The sequence below is a fragment of the Scyliorhinus torazame genome, chromosome 6 (genome assembly GCF_047496885.1).
Source record: "Scyliorhinus torazame isolate Kashiwa2021f chromosome 6, sScyTor2.1, whole genome shotgun sequence".
Classification (NCBI taxonomy): Eukaryota; Metazoa; Chordata; class Chondrichthyes; order Carcharhiniformes; family Scyliorhinidae; genus Scyliorhinus; species Scyliorhinus torazame.
This window is the reverse complement of record NC_092712.1, coordinates 281140407-281161367: the sequence shown is the minus strand read 5'-3', so window position 1 is coordinate 281161367 and position 20961 is coordinate 281140407. Positions and strand designations below refer to the sequence as shown.

The following is a 20961-nucleotide window of genomic DNA, read 5'->3' as shown; positions in this document are numbered from 1 at the left end:
GGGGGGGGCTCCCTATTGAGGAGTTCTGGAGGGAGCAAATGGCCTCCTTCTGCACTGTAGGAATTCTATGATTCTATTATTCATCAATAGACTCCTCTGAATTTCTTCAGTAACTTTCTTCTCCAGCCTCAGACTGGCAGGGGACACTGCCAGGGTTCCAGGATGGCAATGCCAAGGTGCCAGGTTGCCTATGCCAGGGATCGGGCCCGGGGGTTCCTTTCCCTTCAGAGTTGGGGTGAGGGGGACTCGAGGACCCCATAAGAGGTAAGTTGGGTGAGGTGATTGGGGTCCGGAGGTCACGGTGGAGTGGCTGAGGGGGGTCAAAAGATCAGGGAGGCATTTAAAAATGGAAATTCCTGCACTGACGAGCAGGAAGAGTATTCATGGATCAGGCCGCCATTTTTAAAAGCCTTTAAACAGATGTACATGACAAATCTGAATACCTAGCTGGAAAAAAATGTAGTTTACTAGCTAAGAATGTTGCGTAAAAATCTGTGGATTAAAGTCAGATGCCATTCACATCACAAAACTGCTTCCTTAGGTTCAGGTACAAGGGAGAGCTGCCAGACCTTTACTGCTGGTGTGTCTGCCGTTTCCATGACAACATCACTGAGGAAAGCTGGAATAGTTCCCAGAATTAAATAACATGCTGAGGTTTGCACTAGGCACTGGACCACATGTATGCAAGTATCTACATGTATCATACATCTGCCAGACAATATAGAGTTATGAACAACTGTGGCTGTGTGGTCAATTCCGTGTTTTGGAGCATGATTTTATTTAATTAATCTCAGAAGTTTGTAATATTTTGAGTATCTACATGTACACCTTCCTGACACATGCATGCACTGTAGGTAAATACTAAAAGAGGGTAAAAAAAAAGTGGCCCAGGATTTTCTGGAGTGAGATTTCTTATGGTCAGCATCCCCATTTAGGGGGTTTCCCTTGCCCATCAGCTCCAAGTATTCCATTGCTGCAATTTATTGGAATCACAAATTGATAACCATCAATAGAAGATTACAGCGCAGTACAGGCCCTTCGGCCCTCGATGTTGCGCCGACCTGTGAAACCACTCTAAAGCCCATCTACACTATTCCCTTATCGTCCATATGTCTGTCCAATGACCATTTGAATACCCTTAGTGTTGGCGAGTCCACTATTGTTGCAGGCAGGGCATTCCACGCCCTTGCTACTCTCTGAGTAAAGAACCTACCTCTGACATCTGTCTTATATCTATCTCCCCTCAATTTAAAGCTATGTCCCCTCGTGCTAGACATCACCATCCGAGGAAAAAGGCTCTCACTGTCCACCCTATCCAATCCTCTGATCATCTTGTATGCCTCAATTAAGTCACCTCTTAACCTTCTTCTCTCTAACGAAAACAGCCTCAAGTCCCTCAGATTTTCCTCATAAGATCTTCCCTCCATACCAGGCAACATTCTGGTAAATCTCCTCTGCTCCCTTTCCAATGCTTCCACATCCTTCCTATAATGCGGCGACCAAAATTGCACGCAATACTCCAAATCCCGCCGCACCAGAGTTTTGCACAGCTGCAACATGACCTCATGGCTCCGAAACTCAATCCCTGTACCAATAAAAGCTAACACACCGTACGCCTTCTTAACAACCCTCTCAACCTGGGTGGCAACTTTCACGGATCTATGTACATGGACACCAACATCTCTCTGCTCATCCACACTGCCAAGAATCTTACCATTAGCCCAGTACTCTGTCTTCCTGTTATTCCTTCCAAAGTGAATCACCTCACACTTTTCTGCATTAAACTCCATTTGCCACCTCTCAGCCCAGCGCTACAGCTTATCTATGTCCCTCTGTAACTTGTAACATCCTTCCGCACTGTCCACAATTCCACCGACTTTAGTGTCATCTGCAAATTTACTCACCCATCCTTCTACGCCCTCCTCCAGGTCATTTATAAAAATGACAAATAGCAGTGGCCCCAAAACAGATCCTTGTGGTACACCACTAGTAACTGGACTCCAGTCTGAACATTTCCCATCAACCACCACCCTTTGTCTTCTTCCAGCTAGCCAATTTCTGATCCAAACTGCTAAATCACCCTGAATCCCATGCCTCCGTATTTTCTGCAGTAGCCTACCATGGGGAACCTTATCAAACGCTTTACTGAAATCCATATACACCACATCAACTGCTTTACCCTCATCCACCTGTTTGGTCACCTTCTCAAAGAACTCAATAAGGTTTGTGAGGTGCAACCTACCCTTCACAAAACCGTGTTGACTATCTCTAATCAAATTATTCCTTTCCAGATGATTATACATCCTATCTCTTATAAACCTTTCCAAGATTTTGCCCACAACAGAAGTAAGGCTCACTGGTCTATCGTTACCGGGGTTGTCTCTACTCCCCTTCTTGAACAAGGGGACAACATTTGCTATCCTCCAGTCTTCTGGCACTATTCCTGTAGACAAAAATGACTTAAAGATCAAAGCCAAAGGCTCAGCAATCTCCTCCCTAGCTTCCCAAAGGATTCTAGGATAAATCCCATCCGGCCCAGGGGACTTCTCTATTTTCACACTTTCCAGAATTGCTAACACCTCCTCCTTATGAACCTCAAGCCCTTCTAGTCTAGTAGCCTGAATCTCAGTATTCTCCTCAACAACATTGTCTTTTTCCTGTGTGAATACTGACGAAAAAAATTCATTTAGCACCTCCCCTATCTGCTCGGACTCCAAGCACAACTTCCCACTACTGTCCTTGACTGGCCCTACTCTTACCCTAGTCATTTGTTTATTCCTGACATATCTATAGAAAGCTTTAGGGTTATCCTTGATCCTACCTGCCCAAGACTTCTCATGTCCCCTCCTGGCTCTTCTTAGCTCTCTCTTTAGGTCCTTCCTAGCTAACTTGTAACTCTCGAGCGCCCTAATTGAACCTTCATGTCTCATCTTTACATAAGCCCCCTTCTTCCTCGTGACAAGTGTTTCGACTGCTTTAGTAAACCACGGTTCCCTTGCTCGAACACTTCCTCCCTGCCTGACAGGTAGATACTTATCAAGGACACGCAGTAGCTGTTCCTTGAACAAGCTCCACATTTCCATTGTGCCCATCCCCTGCAGTTTTCCTCTCCATCCGATGCATCCTAAGTCTTGCCTCATCGCATCATAATTGCCTTTCCCCCAGATATAACTCTTGCCCTGCGGTATATATCTATCCCTTTCCATCACTAAAGTAAACTTAATCGAATTGTGGTCACTATCACCAAAGTGCTCACCTACCTCCAAATCTAACACCTGTCCTGGTTCATTACCCAGTACCAAATCCAATATGGCCTCGCCTCTCGTTGGCCTATCTACATACTGTGTCAGGAAACTCTCCTGCACACATTGGACAAAAACAGACCCATCTAAAGTACTCGAACTATAGCGTTTCCAGTCAATATTTGGAAAGTTAAAGTCCCCCATAACAACTACCCTGTTGCTTTCGCTCCTATCCAGAATCATCTTTGCAATCCTTTCCTCTACATCTCTGGAACTTTTCGGAGGCCTATAGAAAACCCCTAACAGGGTGACCTCTCCTTTCCTGTTTCTAACCTCAGCCCATACTACCTCAGTAGACGAGTCCTCATCAAACGTCCTTTCTGCCACCGTAATACTGTCCTTGACTAACAATGCCACCCCTCCCCCTCCCCCTCTTTTACCACCTTCCCTGAGCTTACTGAAATATCTAAACCCTGGCACCTGCAACAACCATTCCTGTCCCTGCTCTATCCATGTCTCCGAAATGGCCACAACATCGAAGTCCCAGGTACCAACCCATGCCACAAGTTCACCCACCTTATTCCGGATGCTCCTGGCATTGAAGAAGACCCACTTTAAACCACCTTCCTGCCTGCCGGTACACTCCTGCAACTTTGAAACCTTACTCATGACCTCACTACTCTCAACCTCCTGTATACTGGAGCTACAATTCAGGTTCCCAAGCTCCTGCTGAACTAGTTTAAACCCTCCCGAAGAGCATGAGCAAATTTCCCCCCCAGGATATTGGTACCCCTCTGGTCCAGGTGTAGACCATCCCGTTTGTAGAGGTCCCACCGACCCCAGAATGAGCCCCAATTATCCAGAAATCTGAAACCCTCCATCCTGCACCATCCCTGTAGCCACGTGTTCAACTCCTCTCTCTCCCTATTCCTCGTCTCGTTATCACGTGGCACGGGTAACAACCCAGAGATAATATCTCTGTTTGTCCTAGATCTAAGTTTCCACGCTAGCTCCCTGAATTCCTGCCTTACATCCCTATCCCTTTTCCTACCTATGTCGTTGGTACCTATGTGGACCACGACTTGGGGCTGCTCCCCCTCCCCCTTAAGGATCCCGAAAACACGATCCGAGACATCACGCACCCTGGCACCTGGGAGGCAACACACCAACCGCGAGTCTCTCTCGTTCCCACAGAATCTCCTATCTATCCCCCTAACTATGGAGTCTCCAATGACTAATGCTCTACTCTTCTCCCCCTTCCCTTCTGAGCAACAGGGTTAGACTCTGTGCCAGAGACCTGTACCCCATGGAGAATGGAGAATCTGGGACCATTACGCGGTCCTCGTCCCTTTAAACAATTAAATTTGGTCATAGAGAAAGAAACAGAGTTGGGAAAAGTAAAATTTTGAAAAACATATTAAAAAAATCTCTAGGAACAATTTACTACCTGCAGGAGTGAGACTCCACGGTTTCAATTGTTCCTTTTCTGGGCCTCCAATGCTGAGTGCCAACGGTCAGGCTATTATAAGGGGCCTGATGAAATGAAATGGCTCCCTAGCTTTCTGCGGCAACTTTAATTCATGTACATGGCACAAATCCAGCAATTTGTTATAAATTCACTGATGTCGAGCTCTACCTTTCGACCATCTAACAGCGGAACAGAATGAATCGTCCAACAATTGTGGCAATTTGCAACTTCGGGGCCAGCAGTTCTGCTGCGCACCCCCCCCCCCCCCCTCCCCCGCATCCCCCAACACACACACACGCACACACACAGCTGATTCCCCCGGCAGCACAGCCAGTGATCCATGCAAAACAGAATTGCCTTTGGCAGGACCAAAAGATCCCTCCGGTGACCAGAAATTTCCCGCCATGGTTTAATCTTTTCCTCGCCAGACATGTGTTTTGCTCCTGCATTAATAATGGCAGGACCTGTGAAATCACTATTATTTTTCCAGAAAATACCAGGCCAATAGTTCACCACAGGCAACCGTGGACATCACTGTCACCTTGGTGGAATGATTTTTGACAGACCGAACTTACTGTTCAAAAATCCTACCATAACCCTCCAAGTAATCTGCTCTGGTGTTTTTTTTGCAAAGCACGTTTGCATTCAAACTTTTTAGTGATTGATTTAATGATACACATGATTGTGAATGTTAATACCAGTCACCTATTAAAAAGCTTGTCATTCATCTCTCTTCATCATCATAAACCTGGCCAGTTTAGCTCCATTGGTTGAACAGCTGTTTTGTGTTGCAGAGCAAGGCCAGCAACGCAGGTTCAATTCCCATCCCGACCGAGGTTATTTATGAAGGCCTTGCCTTCTCAACCTTGCCCCTTGCCTAAGGTGTGGTGATCCTCAGGTTAAACCATCATCACTCAACTCTCCCCTTCAAAGGGGAAAGCAGCCTATTGTCACCTGTGGTGACTTTACTTGTGAAACCTGGTCATGCTGTTCAAGTAGCCAAGATTTTTAATGAGATTCAGAGCAAGATTTCCAGGTGTCAAACTAAGGTACTTGGTTCAAGACAATTCCAAAATCTTTTAGCCTTTGTGTTGTTTGTCCTACAAGCAGCAAAGTGATGGCGGGATTCTCCGACCCCCGCCGGGAGATTCGGCGGGGGCAGGAATGGCTCCGCGCCGGTCGGCGGCCACCCCCCCAGCGATTCTCCAGCCCGCGATGGGCCGAAGTCCCGCTGCTGTAATGCCGGTCCCGCCGGCGTGAATTAAACCACCTCCCTTACCGGCGAGACCAGGCGGCGCGAGCGGGCTCCGGGGTTCTGAGGGGGGCGCGGGGCGATCTGGTCCCGGGGGGTGCCTCTACGATCGGGGCCCACCGATCCACAGGCGGGCCTGTGCCATGGGGGCACTCTTTTACTACGCGTCGGCCGTGTAGGACTACGCGATGGAGTCCTCGTCGGCCTCGACTGACGCTCACGCGCATGAGCGGACTTCCGCCGGCCTGATGAGTTCCGTCAGCCCCGGCTGGCGTGGCGCCAAAGGCCTTCCACGCCAACTGGTGGGACGGCAACCACTCTGGCACGGGCATAGCCCCTAAAGGCGAGGGCTTGGCCCCTAAAGGTGCGGAGAAATCCGCACCTTTGGGGAGGTCCGACGCCGGAGTGTTTCACGCCACTCCATCCCGCCGGGACCCCCCGCCCCGCCGGATAGGGGAGAATCCCGCCCCATTTTTATTGATGTAGTTTGTGGGGCAAATGCGGTCCAGGTCACCATGTAGAACTGCCCTGGTCTTCCCCAAAATAGTGTCATGGGAATATTTACACCCTACTGAGGGTGTAGACAAGGCCTCAGTTAATATCTCATTTGAAAGCTGGCATCTGTGACATCGCTGCATTCCCTCAATGCACAACTGAAGTGTCAGCCTCAATTATGTGCGCAAGCCTGTGTAGTAGGGTTTAAATCATGGTACACAGGTGGATCAGAGGGTTATGGGTTCAGGCCTTGCTCCAGGGAAGAAAGACCGAAGGACAAGTCAAAAGGATATCAGAATTACTTTTCAATACATGAAGCAAGAAACCACATTTGGCTAATCAATCTCACTCTTTCTGTAGGCCAAATACAGCTCAGGATGTTTCTTGACAACAAACTTGGGCTCCCTTGACATCAGCGGGACTTTCTGGCCCCTCAATGCTGGCGAGATCTTCCAGTCCTGCCCATGTTGACCTCTCGGGGCGTGTTCCCCGGTGGAGCAGGCAAGCCATTGTGGCTATGCTTTCCTTACATTATAATAGTAACTGTGCTTCAAAAGTACTTGATCGGCTGTGAAGTATTGTGCGATGTACTGAGCTGCTGTATGAATAAAAAGTTCTTTCCTTCTTTCTGTGAACCGTAAAATATTAACTATCTGGCTAACTTTCAAAAAAATTAAGAAGTAGCAACTGCCTTTTAAAAAATAATATTATACTTGCAGCCGCTAATTAGAGAAGCCGCAAAACTAGCAGTGGTGCTGCATAATGTGCTGTCATCTTAAAGAGTGTGGCTTAAAGCAATCCCAAAAGTTAAATCCCTTCTCTCAAACCTTAAAAGAGGGATTCGCTTTGTTATAGGGAGGGGAAGGAAGTGGAGGAGCTGCACAGCATAACCACATGTTCTCAACAGAATCACATGCACAGCGTGGGTAGTAAGGGTTGAACATTTTTTTAAATCCTCAACTAGCAATCCCCAACTGAAACAACCTCTCGTGTATCAGTGTGTGGTCACTCTTCTGCATTGTTTCAGGTAAACATGTGGCCCGTACAATGCCATGCATACTGCGTGCACAAATTATGGGCAGCACGGTGGCACAGTGCCTCACAGCGCCAGGGGCCAGGGTTCAATTCCGGCCTCAGGTGACTGTCTGTGTGGAGTCTGCACGTTCTCCCCGTGTTTGCGTGGGTTTCCTACGAGTGCTCCGGTTTCCTCCCACATTCCAAAGATGTGCAGGTTAGGTAGATTGACTGTGCTAAATTGTCCCTTAGTGCCCAAAAGATTAGGTGGGGTTACTGGGTTATGGGGATCGGGTAGAGGCGTAAGCCCAGGTAGGGTGCACTTTCCGAGGGTTGGTGCAGACTCGATAGGCCGAATGGCCTCCTTCTGCACAGCAGGAATTCTATGATTCTATAAATATGCTTCACTATGTCCCACTGCTCCTGCCTCTTGCTTACCAAACCACATTCCTTAGGATATAATGTGCCTTTCAAGCATTAAGTATGGGGTTGCAAAGCTTAACTTAATTACTGGACATTTGAAAGCTCAGTAACCTTTTTTTTTGCTAAATCCTTATTAAATTTAAAAGAAAGGACTGTTATTAACGAAAATTGGCACTTGCATATTTCAAAGGAACAGATGAAAAGCATTTTGGGGGATCGAATCTCAGGTTTATTTGAGCCCTGCTCCCATGTTTGCCTAGTCCTGCCCACCCAGCTAGATGGCAGGACGTCTGGAATGGATGCCTTGGGCGGGATTCTGTGATCCGGAGGCTAAGTGTTGACGCCGTCGGAAACGCCGTCGCGTTTCTCGACAGTGTCAACATGGCCACAGGATCAGCAATTCTGGCCCCTACAGGGGGCCAGCACGGCACTGGAGCGTTCACGCCGCTCGAACTGCCGATCCCGGCGTCAAATGGGCACCACGGGATCCGCGCATGTGCAGTGGCACCGGCGCCAACACGCGCATGCACCCGAAGCAACATGGCGCAGGACTACAGGGGCCGGCGCGGAATAAACGAGGCCCCCAGCCAGAGAGGCCGGCCCGCCAATCGGTGGGCCCCGATCGCAGGCCAGGCCACATCGGTGCCCCCCCCCCCCCCGAGGTCGGACCCCCCCTCCCCCCATAGGCCGCCCCCGGACCCTTAAACGCCGAGGTCCCGCCGACTGAGAGCAGGTGTGGCCGGCGCCGGCGAGACTTGCCGTTTTTACAACGGCCGCTTGGCCCATCGCGGGCCGAGAATCAGCCGGCCGGCCGCATAGAGCATCCCCTGACCGGCACCGTACCAACCACGCCGGCTCAAATGGTCCCGGGCTGAGAGAATCCCGCCCCTTATACTCAGTTACCAGGAAACACAATTTTCGATCTCCTCCATTTACCCAAGGTAGTTCAAAACAACTGATTATCTGGCGTGTGCGCATTAAGGAAGGGGAAAACAAACTTGCATTTCTGCAGTGCCTTTCTGAGCTCAGGAGTTTTCAAATCACTTTACAGCCAAAGAAGTACTTCTGAAGTATAACCACTGTTGTAATGCAGGATGAAAAGAAAGTGCTTCTGATTGAGCCTGACAGTCAGCAAACTCTTCCCCTGTGCCAGGCTGACTGTTACGATGTTATCATAAAGTGTTTTTAAAATATATACAAAAGAAGCAGTGTCCCTATCCACAAAGTGTTCGGCAAACACTTCTACGTAATGATATAATTTGCATTAATGACTGGAACAACTTGCATTTACATAGCAGCCGTAACATATTAAAACGTCCTGAGGAGCTTCACAAAAACCATGATCATAATGAATGGCGGAGCAGTCTCGAAGGGCCGAATGGTCTCCTCCTGCTCCTATTTTCTATGTTTCTATTGTCAAACACAGTTCGGTGTTGAACCACATAAAGCGATATTAGGAGTGCTCAAAAGCTTGGTCAACCAAGTAAGGTTTAAGAAGCATCTTAAGAAAGAGATTAATAGAGAGGTGGAGAGGTTTAAGGAGGGAATATCAGGACCTAGGGCAGAGGCAGCTGACAATGCAGTTATCAACGGCAGAGTGATTGAAAATGGGGCAACAAAGAAGGCCTGAATTGGGCAAGTGCAAATATTCCGGAGGGTTTGGGGAATGGAGGAAATTGTTGGGATAAGTAGAGGCAAAACCGAGGAGGAATTTTGCAACAAAAGTTAGAAATTTTAAATTGAGACATTGGTGGTTGAGGCACCAAAAATAGGTCAGCGGGCACAGGGTGAGCGGGGTTTGACCGAGTTAGGGTTTGGGCAGGAGAGTTTTGTATGGAATTATAGAGTATGGAAGATTACTGGGGCTGGTTTAGCACAGTGGGCTAAACAGCTGGTTTGTAATGCAGAACAAGGCCAGCAGCGCGGGTTCAATTCCTGTACCGGCCTCCCCGAACAGGCGCTGGAATGTGGCGACTAGGGGCTTTTCACAGTAACTTCATTGAAGCCTACTTGTGACAATAAACAACTATTATTATAAAAATGCATTATTGCATCTCCTAGGAGGTCTTGTAGTGCAATGGATAGCATCCCGATCTCTGAATCAGAAGCTCCAGGTTCAAGTCCAATGCCAGGGACTTCTGGCCACATAAGGAGAGTTCATAACTTGGTTCAACGGGCTGCTAATTAGCTCTGGAATCCTTCCACCGTTTCCCAAAGGGGAAAAAAGTGTGTGTGCGTGAAAATACACTAAAAAAATAATTTCTGAATTATCCTGTGCGTGACATCACTGTAACAAACGCCACAGTCACGGCTCCTCTGCTTCTGCCTCCTCTCTGAGCAAATGTTAATAAAATCTTTGTTGCGAATTAGCAACAGGAAGGACCGTTAGAGGCAGAGGCAATCCATTTTGTGCCAACAGAAGTCTATTAGCGCCATCTGCTGGTGCACGATGAAGTGGGTGGAATTTTCTGTTCTTTTTGACTATAAGTCAACGCAGGTGTAAAAAGCGCAGTATAGCAGGCTGGCTCCAATGCTGTCCCCACCCACCTCCACCCCCCCATCCCACCCCTCACAGGAGCTGTACTTACCTGCGCACCCCCAGTGGGTTTGCTTCACCAGGTCCTCATTTGACAAAGGGTCACCTGGACTCGAAACGTTAGCTCTTTTCTCTCCCTACAGATGCTGCCAGACCTGCTGAGATTTTCCAGCATTTTCTTTTTGGCCCCGTTTGTCAAAAGTTGTTGTAAACCCGTTGGTGAGGCAGGGAATCCAACTGTAGGGGGATGATAGCGCGGGGAAGCCCACTAATGATATTAACATGTATGGTTTTGGGAATCACAACTTTTCATAGCAGGACCCCTATTACATCACTGGCACGGGGTGGGGACAATCGGAATGGGAAATCCCGAATGTGTGAAAGCTGTCTGGGAATCCAGTCAGAGCCCTCCCACCACCACCGCCATTCAGACCCGCCAAAAACGGGACAAAAAAATCCCAGCCAGTGTCTTTATTTCAGGGGTGAGCCTGCTAAAAGCAACAGACAGAGAGCGACTTGGACATGCAAGGGGTTTGAAGTCCTCCAATCCTCCCACAGCTTCTAGGATGCCTGCAAAATTTTCCCATCAGTCTCCACCTTCCAATAGTCTTTTCCTTGGCCTTGATCCCTCAGTCAGATTCCTGGGGGACGGTTTCACAGTGTTTATAGAAACGAAAAGGAATGAACCAACATTTCATGACCTCAGTACTTTAGAAATGTTGGGCGCAATCTAACAGCCGCGTCGCACACGACTCAGGAGGCGATGCGGCTGGTAAATCTCGTTCGAGGCTTCTCGAGGCATATACCCAGGTCGCCACATTTCACGACACTTAATGGGGTCTCGCAAGACGTTATGATCTGGATCCTGCCCGCAATGGGCAGGACCTAAATTTGCATATTTAAGTTTGCAGCTCCCGAGGGGCTCACTGACCCCCTTATAGGGACATTGGAAGCATTCCAGAGGCCAATGTGGGGATTCGAGAGGTTGGGCGCCATTTAAAAATCCACCAGAAAGAGAAGATGGGTCGTTGATTTAATTTTTCAATCAGAAACACTATCTCCGACAGTGCAGCATTCCCTCAGTACTCACATTGCATTCAGGAGGATAGGGGTGAAGAAGCAGGGGTAAGGTGGGAGGACGAAGGGATGGAGAAGTGGGGTGGGGATGAGGAGGAGTGGGGCTGAGGAGGAGAGGGTAGGAGGAGTGGGGGGAGGAGCGGGGAGGAGTAGAAGAGGTGTGAGGGTGGCGAGTGGGGGAGGAGTGGGGGTGAGGAAGAGGGTAGGAGTGGGGAGATGAGCAGGGCTGAGGAGGAGTGGGAGAGGAGAGGGGGAGGTATAGGAGTGAGGTGTAGGGTTGACGAGTGGGGGAGCGGGGGTGAGGAGAAGGGGGTAGGAGGAGCGGGGGAAGAATGGGAGTGAGAAGTGGGGGTGAGGAGATGGGGAGGAGTGAGGAGAGGAGTGGGAGTGAAGCGTGAGGAGAGGAGAGGACAGAGGAGGAGCCTAATCTACAATATCAAAGAGCTAATAGGCTGGGAGATCAACCCTGGCTGCGAAAGGCCTAAAGCAGTGACCAAAGTCACTCCGGTTCTGCATTTATTATATGATCTGCATGTCTTTATAAATACAATAGAACAATGGATTTGGTCCCCTGCTTGATTTATTTTATCTAGGCCATCTATTTATAATTCTGAACTTAAATCAAAGTTTCCATACATGGAAAAGTGGGTTAATGGCCCAGTTGCAAATTCTGATGTATGAGATGTGGCCATGTCAGACTGAACCAGGGATTGGGGCTTGGCTAGGTGGGATGAAGGAAGGACTGGTGTTGCAAGGGGCAACCATTGCTGCCAAAAGGTCCCCTCCTTCCATGGGCCACTTTATGCCCGATTATGAGAGCCCGAAAATGTCAGCAGAAGCAGAAGAGGCACTTAACTCACCCTGAGTGACTCAATTGGCCTATGAGTGGGGGGGGGGTCATCATCAATTATTCCTATGCCACTGGTAAAATGGCATGGTGGCAGGAAGGCAACAGGCACTCCACAGTACCCCCGTCCAGCCCTCCATTTTACAGGCACCCTCACTTCCCAGACCATCCCTAGAGAGTTGGTAAAATTCCAGCCATCTTGACTACATCAGGCTGTTTTACTGATTCTCTGAGACCACCTTAACTGGGATCGTCGACTCCAGTTGCAAGTGTTCCTGGAGGTTTGATCACTTTGCCCCACCCAGTCAAATAGTGTTCCACCCTCAACGCACCCACCCCCCATCTCCAATGTTTATACAATCAGCAAAAGTGCTCAAAGAGATTGAAAACAAAAATAATATACTCTTAATGCCCCTGTGATTCTTCCCCTGAGTTGCCAGAACACTCTCTGGAGGATTTATGTTTAGTTTGGAGACTGTGACAACCCTAACCTTTATTTAGCAGACTTCCTTTTCCATTGTTATTGAATTCAGGGGAGGGACATGGATAGACATCAAATCGGGAACATCGGAATAGATAACTCCCATCAGAGGAAAAACAATCAGAGAAAGCAATTTAAACGTTGGAGGTAATTTTGGGCCTTGGGTGATTGTGTAAAAAATGTAACCCATTATGCATCTTAACCAGTTTTATTAGAAATGAAAACCAGGAGAGATATATTGACGAGAAGCTGATCCAAATTACACAATCACCCAACATCCAAGTTACTCCCAGTAGATTCATTTCCCCGTAGAAAAAGACAGCTAATCACGGAAAGCCATGTTCACAATTGCCATTCTCACTCTGACCAGGTTAATGCAGTCACTTCAGTGAGAAGTTCCAAACTGATTTAATATAGTAAGAAGTCTCACAACACCGGGTTAAAGTCCAACAGGTTTGTTTCGAATCACTAGCTTTTGGAGCACTGCTCCTTCCTCAGGTGAATGACGTCAGGTGTTGTAAGACTTCTTACTGTGCTCACCCCAGTCCAACGCAGGCATCTCCACAACATGATTTAATATATAAAACTCTTTTTTCGAGTACACCAAATTCAGCTCTGACAATCAGTCGTTCTGAAAGCACTGCCACTCTAACCATTCTGTCTCCCATGAGCTTGCGCCAATCTCAGCTGGTATTTTGATATATATTCAAGGCAGCTTTAAGTATTGCTACAGAGACCTTTTGTTCCATGGGCACTCACCATGTGAAGCTTCTTCCAGAAATCCTGATCCTCGGGCACATCCCTAAGGCTGGGTGGTATGTACCAAAAGCAGACGTTGGTGTACTCCGGCTAGGGATACAGGAAGATGTATGCAAAATTCTTACTTCATGGAGCAAAAAATGCAATAATAATTGGACACATTATTCAAGAGATTTCTGAAACCATGCAAAAGAAACAGCTATTCAGCTCTGAAATTCTCGGGTATGGGGCATGTTATGAGCTAGTCACAGAACAGGCAAGGGTATTCCTCTGGCCTTTTCAGAGTCCATTTTAACTTTGCTTGAGATAAAATGGACCAAGCCGCCTCTAAGCAGTCAGTGGAAGGAAAATCAGACATGATGTACGATGGACATTAATTTCCCGTTGCCAGTTCTCATGGTTGCCAACATGTTTAGGCATATTGAATGGTGGAGTAGACTCGATGGGCCGAATGGCCTTACTTCCGCTCCTATGTCTTATGGTCTTATATTCCTAGAGGTTTCAATAGTTGATCTCCTACCCCAGCAAATCAGCCTTTTTCCTAACTCTAATCCTTTGGCGACTAATAACCAAGAGTGTTCAAGGGAAGTGAAAGCACATTTTCTTTATTGACCCCCCCATGCATTTTCTTCTAGGTTGATCAGAGTGGTGGCCAAGAAATTAATCTTTAATTCCGAGAGAGTTGACAACAGAGAGTAGTTAAGGTGAATAGTATAGATGCACTTAAGGATAGGTAAGAAAACAAACAAGGAAAAAGTCAATAAAGGCTATTATTGGTTCAGTCAAAGTTGGTAGGTAGAGCTAGTGAAGTGTTTGCATCACTATCAGAGGAGGTACCCAGGGATTATGATGAGGTGAGAAAAGCCATTTTTAAGTTCATATGAACTAGCGGCAGAAGCCTATAGACAGAAGTTTAGAAATCAAAGGAAAGAATCGGGTCAGACATATATAGAATTTGAAAAAAATCAAACAAAATCATTTTGATAGGGGGATTAGAGCATTTAAAATGGATCAAACATATGTCGCTCCTGGGGAGATGCTTATTCTGGAGGAATTGAAAGATTCACTTCCTGCAGTAGTGCGAACTCATGTGGAAAAGCAAACGGTTGAAACTGCTAGATGGTTCATAAACCAAGGATTGGTTTTCAACATCATTTTCAGTCTGTGAAGGATAGAAACTGGGGAAATGAGAAATCCACAGGTGGTCATGGCAAAGGCGGTAGAGATGAAGATATTAAAGACATTTTGCCTCATGTCGAAAGGAGTGGAAGAGAAATGAGAAAACTTAAATATTTTCATTGTAATAAGGTTGGACACACAAAGCCGCAGTGTTGGTAACTTAAGAAAAGTACTGGGAAGACAGACTCGTTACAACAGGATACACCAGCCGGGTTTATTAAAGTGGAAAAAGAAACCAAGGTTACAGCTGAAGAGGTGCAAAAGTGCGTACAGCCTGTTCAGATTTTGGTTAACAAGCAGGTGTCAGATCTAATTAAAGATTTTATTTGTGAGGTCACGGTTTCCTCATTTGAACAATGTGGAGTAGGTAAGGAGGCTAAAATCTTATGGGATACAGGAACAAGTCAATCTTTAATGATGAAAGATATGGAGATATGTAGTTCAGTAGGATTATTGCCATAAAAGATGGTAATATGTGAGATTAACGGTGAAGTGAGTAGTATTGCATTATTTGTGATTTACAGCACATAAGGAAACCATTTGGCCCATTGTGTCTGCACCAGCTCCCAAAAGAGCAACCTAACTAGTCCCATTCCCCAGCCCTATCTCCGTAGCCCTCTAAATTCACACTTTCAAATATATATCCAGTTCTCTATTGAAACCTCGTATGGAATCCACCTCCACCACATTCCAAATCCCAACAACCCTCTGAGTAAAGAAGTTCCCCTCATCTCATTTCTAGCTCTCTTGCTGACCATCTTGAAATTGTGACCCCTAGTGACCAACTAGTGGAAACAGAATATTCTTCTTTACCCTGTCAAAATTGTTCATAATTTTGAACACCTCAATAAGGTTGCCTCTTAATCTTCTCAGCTCCAAGGCGAACAAGCCAATTTCTCCAATCTTTCCTTGTATCTAAAATACTTCATTTTTGGCATCATTCCAGTAAATCTCTGCATTCTCTCCATGGCTTTAACATTCTTCCTTAAATAAGGTGCCCAGAACTGAACACCATACTCCAATTGTGGTCTGCCCAATGATTTGTAAAGGTGTAGCATCACTTCCTTATTTTTATACTCTATGCCTCTATTTATAAACCAAAGGATGCGATAGGCCTTCTTTTTTTTGTTTATAAATTCAGAGTACTCAATTATTTTTTCTCCAATTAAGGGGCAATTTAACGTGGTCCATCCACCTAACGTGCACATCTTTGGGCTGTGGGGATGAAACCCACGCAGACATGGGGAGAATGTGCAAACTCCACACGGACAGTGACCCAGTTTCGGGATTCAAACCCGTGTCCTCAGCACCGCAGTCCCAGTGCTAACCACTGTGCCACATGCCGCCCCTATAAGCCTTCTTATTTAAATAAATTTAGAGTACCCAATTCTTTTTTTTTTCCAATTAAGGGGCAATTTAGCGTGGCCAATCCACCTACCCTGCACATATTTCGGTTGTGGGGGCGAAACCCACGCAAACACGGGGAGGATGTGCAAACTTCACACGGACAGTGACCCAGAGCCGGGATCGAACCTGGGACCTCGACGCCGTGAGGCATCAGGGCTAACCCACTGCGCCACCGTGCTGCCCTCTATAAGCCTTCTTACAACTGTTTCAACTTGCCTGGCCACCTTCAGAGAATTATGCACTTGTACACTGAGGTCCCTCTGCTCCTGTACTCCGCTCAAAGTTGTACCATTGAGCCTATATTATCTCCCTGTGTTTCTTCTACCAAAATGCATTACCTCACATTTTGCTGCAATGAAGTTCATCTACCAGGTGTCTGCCCATTTAGCCAACTTGTCAATGTCCCTCTGAAGTCGCTCTGCGTCATCCTCTAAATTCACTATTCTCCCTAATTTAGCATAATCTGTTAATTTAGAGATTTTCCCCTCAATTCCCAGTTCTAAATCATCTATATGAATCAGAAAATGCAAGGGTCCCAACATTGAGTCCTGGGGAACACCACTTTGAACTTGTCTCCAGTCTGAGAAATTCCTATCTATATCTCCCCTCTGTTTTCTATCGCTTAGCCAACTTCTAATCCCTGCTGCCAAGGACCCATCAATCACAAACATTTTAAATTTGTTAACCAACCTGCCATGTGGCACCATATCAAATGCTTTCTGAAAGTCCAAATATACGACATCCACGGCACTATCTTCATCCACTGCCTGTGTCACCTCGTCAAAGAACTCAATAAAATTTGTCTAACATGACCGGCCCTTGGCAAAGCCATGTTGACTGTATAGTGGTAACCTATTTTTCTTGAAGTGTATATTTATCTTATCCCGCATTATGGCCTCCATCAGATTTTCCACTATTGATGTCAAGCTGACAATCTGTAGTTTCCTGGATTATCTTTTGCCCCTTTCGTAAACAACAGCATCACATTTGCAATCCTTCAGTCCCTCGGGGCTACTCCCGTGTTCAAAGAGGCCTGGAAAATTTCTGTCAATGGCATTCTAGGATGTATCCCATGTATCAGCAATCTAGGATGGATCCCATCCGGGCCTGGGGACTTCTCTGCCTGTAGTGCTGCCAGACTTTTTAGCACCTTTTCTTTATCTATCACTATACTGTTCAGTTGCTCAACATCCTTACTTTCAACTGGGCCATTGTCACCATCTTATAATTTGGTAAAGACGGAAGCAATGTACTCATTTAGTACCACTGCCATACCCTCTGCTTCAGTTAGCAGTTTACCCTGCTTGTTCCTTATGGGTCCCACTCTATCCTTCACTAATCTGGTACCATTAATATGCTAGCCTCTCTCCTGCATTTGAGATACTCTTCCTGATTTCTGTTGCTATTATTATTCCGGCATGCATCATATGCCTCTTTTTGTCTTCCTTATTTTATCATCGATATCCTCAGTCATCCAGGGTACTCTAGCTTTGTATACCCTGTATTTATATCTCCTGGGTACGTATCTAGCTTGCACCCTATTCATGTCTCTGCAAGGTAAGGTTAGAGAGTCCAGTGAAAAGTGGTGAAGTGGTGGTTGGATAACAGAGAAATTTCCTTTTTCAAGGGGACAGTTCACCCTGGGTAGTGATCACAGGTGGAAGAGGTCACTACTGTGGTGAAAAGCTGATGGAAAGTCAAATAACGTAGATGCTGTAAGAAGCATATCCTGGGGTGTTTCCAGATTGTGTGGTGACAAAATCACAAGGACACAGGTTGAGACAGGAGGTGGAGAAATCAAGGAGTAACGGTAGGGAGGTTGAGGTACAGTTATCAGAAACAATCTTTGACTAGATTGTTAATAAAGAACAAGAGCAGATGTAGGGAGCAAGTTAAAATTTATCCTTTCACTTAAGAACCGGTGTAACTATTATGTGTACGGCTATTTCTTTGTTGCTAATGTGGTTAATTCTGTGTTTAAAGTTTGTTTTAACATAAAAGATACCTATGGGTCAATGTTATCACTCTTGTGGTGAATTCACCTTTCCTCACAGTTTTACAAATTGCAAATAGTTGGGTTCGCATCTCGGATCCTAACACAACGTCCTATGTAATTCAATGAAAAGTCATGACTTTGGACACAAAAGGTAATGATGACAGAGAGGCCTCTTTTCTGGAAGTGGGAAACTAGAAAACAAAGGCCCAGATTTTCCCCCACAACAGAGAACCTCTCCGTTGTGCGAGAATGTCAGAAAAGCCCAGAAATACTACCATCCGTCCCCCCAACATTTCCTATTTTCACAGGGACGGGACTATAGTCGGGCCGGGGTTCAAGCATGCACAGTTTACAGAGGCATCAGGCAATTTAAATCACCCGCTGCCTTCACTGAAGTGGGTTTTTGGTAGGCCAGGAATGTGCAGATTAGACCCAGCGTGAGTAGGTAACAACCTGATCTATCAGAAGGAGAGACAACAGAAAGAAGAATCGATCTGATATACACTCTTGGTCATTCTGTGGTCTGAACAATGTACCCAGTTGTGAGTATTATTTAGATCCTTTGCTTATTATTGAGCAATTCAATTAAAAAAAATTCTTTCAAAGGATGTGGGTTTTGCTGGCGAGGTCAGTGTTTATTACCCACTCTTTTTATTTTATTTTAGAGTATCCAATTCATTTTTTCCAATTAAGGTGCAATTTAGCATGGCCAATCCACCTACGTGCACATCTTTGACTTGTGGGGGCGAAACCCACGCAAAAACGGGGAGAATGTGCAAACTCCACACGGACAGTGACCCAGAGCCGGGATCGAAACTGGGACCTCAGTGCCGTGAGGCAGCTGTGCTAACCACTAGGCCACCGTGCTGCCCCATTACCCACTCTTAATTACGCTTGAGAAGGGCGCAATAAAAAAAATCAATGAATAAGCTCTTTTAATAGTTTTAGCGACAATTTGTGTGGTCGTTGTCTCTACTCAAGATTAGAATGAGTAAATTGGCTATTTCCCCAAGTATAGGGACAAATTAATAATCATAATCTTACTGGGAGAACCTCTGCATGAGAAGACAAACATGAAAAGATTTGTGTAAAATGCTTACCTCCAAAATCAGTCGAAATTCTTTCTTTTTCTTGATTTCATCAGCCAAGTATCTGCAATTGGAAACAAATGCTGCTGTTTGGCATCAAGAGTATCAAGTTAAAAACATCAACATGTGGAAACTTTTTAAAAACTGTCCATCACAGCAAGCCAGATCTAATGTTTCTCCTGATTCGAATAATCAATGTATTGGACTAGATCTACAAGAATTTCAAAGATTTCTAGACTGACAGTATGTTCCAATCCAGGTTGGCGAGTGGTACATGACGATTTGCTGTAAACAATGTGAGAGCTATTACCGTTCAAGTTAAATTAGGGACAAGTGATGTGCTCCTTTATATATTATCAGACCTAGTAGAGTTTTATCCATAACTTTTAAAACATGAACTGTAATCATTTTGGAATCTTTTGGAATTAACTTTTCTTTTCAAAATGGAAGTTAAAATTCTGCAAAAGATGGCCACCGAGAGTTACCAGACTTGATTAGTGGATTCCAACTACCTCAATTGAAAGGACAACACCTTCCAGACTAAGAAGTGTTAATACGCATCTCCTGAAACAACCCAAAACTGTCACCTGATAAATATTCACCTCTTCAAGGGACTTTGACGTATGACTCAGATTATTAAATTCACCTAGACTGCCCTTCAGGAGTGACCCACTGATGCGCAATCAATTACTCTCGAGACAAGGTGAGTCATAACTAATAGGCTTTAATCAGCTAGAACTGTCCCCAGCAGCTTCGATACAGAAAGTGAAGGCTGCTGAACGGCAGTGGTTCTTATACTCCGCCTCTCAGGGCAGAGCTATGTACATTAGCCAATGGTAGACTCCTAGGTCGATCCACTGGTCATCCACCTCTCAGGTACTGCAATACCTGGTATTACCACGTTCACCCCCTGTTAAAAAGAACCCAGCGGGGTGATGGTCAGCGTTAATGTCGCCTTTCGCATGGCAGGACCAGGTATGGAGGTACCGTGATGTCGAGGGTAACAGAAAAGTGTTCATGGTGCAGCAATCAGTCGATCGGGTGGCCTGATCGTCCTTCTGGAGCGTCTGAGCTTCGGCGATGATCCTGGTGGGGGCCCCGGCGGTTGCGACTCCGGGTACGTGGTGCCTTCGTCCCAGGCAGCTTCACCACCCCTAGGCGCCGCTGTTGGGGCAAAAAGTGGGCAGGGGCGCCTGTAGGGGGCGTCGGTGCTTGTTCGGCTCTGGGTAGGGGCGGCGGCAGTACTGACCCTCCGGTGAGCTGCTGCGGGGAGGGTGGGGGTGGGGGCAATGGTCCGGGTGCACGTGGGGCTCCAGCGGGCGCCAGGTCCCGAAGGGAGACTGTGTCTTGGCGGTCATCGGGGAATGCTACGTAGGCATACTGGGGGTTGGCATGCCGCAGATGGACCCTCTCGACCAACGGGTCCGACTTGTGCGCCCTCACATGTGTCCGAAGCAGGACGGGTCCGGGTGTCGCTAACCAGGTTGGGAGCGAGGTCCCGGAGGAGGACTTTCTGGGGAAAACAAGGAGATGTTCGTGAGGTGTCTGGTTTGTGGTAGTACAGAACAGCGACCGGATGGAGTGAAGGGCCACCGGGAGGACTTCTTGCCAGCGGGAGACTGGGAGATTCCTGGACCGTAGGGCCAGCAGGACGGTCTTCCAGACCGTTCCGTTCTCCCTTTTTACCTGCCCGTTTC

General features: G+C 46.6%; 1 protein-coding gene across 4 annotated transcripts in view; it reads right to left on the bottom strand.

The window, feature by feature from the left end:
* LOC140425463 (acidic amino acid decarboxylase GADL1-like) overlaps nucleotides 1-20961 on the bottom strand; it is a 148065-nt gene that overhangs the window by 15627 nt on the left and 111477 nt on the right. For all 4 annotated transcript variants that reach the window (XM_072509759.1, XM_072509761.1, XM_072509762.1 and 1 more), the window contains 2 exons: nucleotides 19277-19328; nucleotides 13595-13684 (listed from right to left, as the gene is read on the bottom strand). In XM_072509759.1, coding sequence (XP_072365860.1) covers nucleotides 13595-13684; nucleotides 19277-19328 — 142 coding nt within the window. The remainder of the gene's footprint in view (nucleotides 1-13594; nucleotides 13685-19276; nucleotides 19329-20961) is intronic.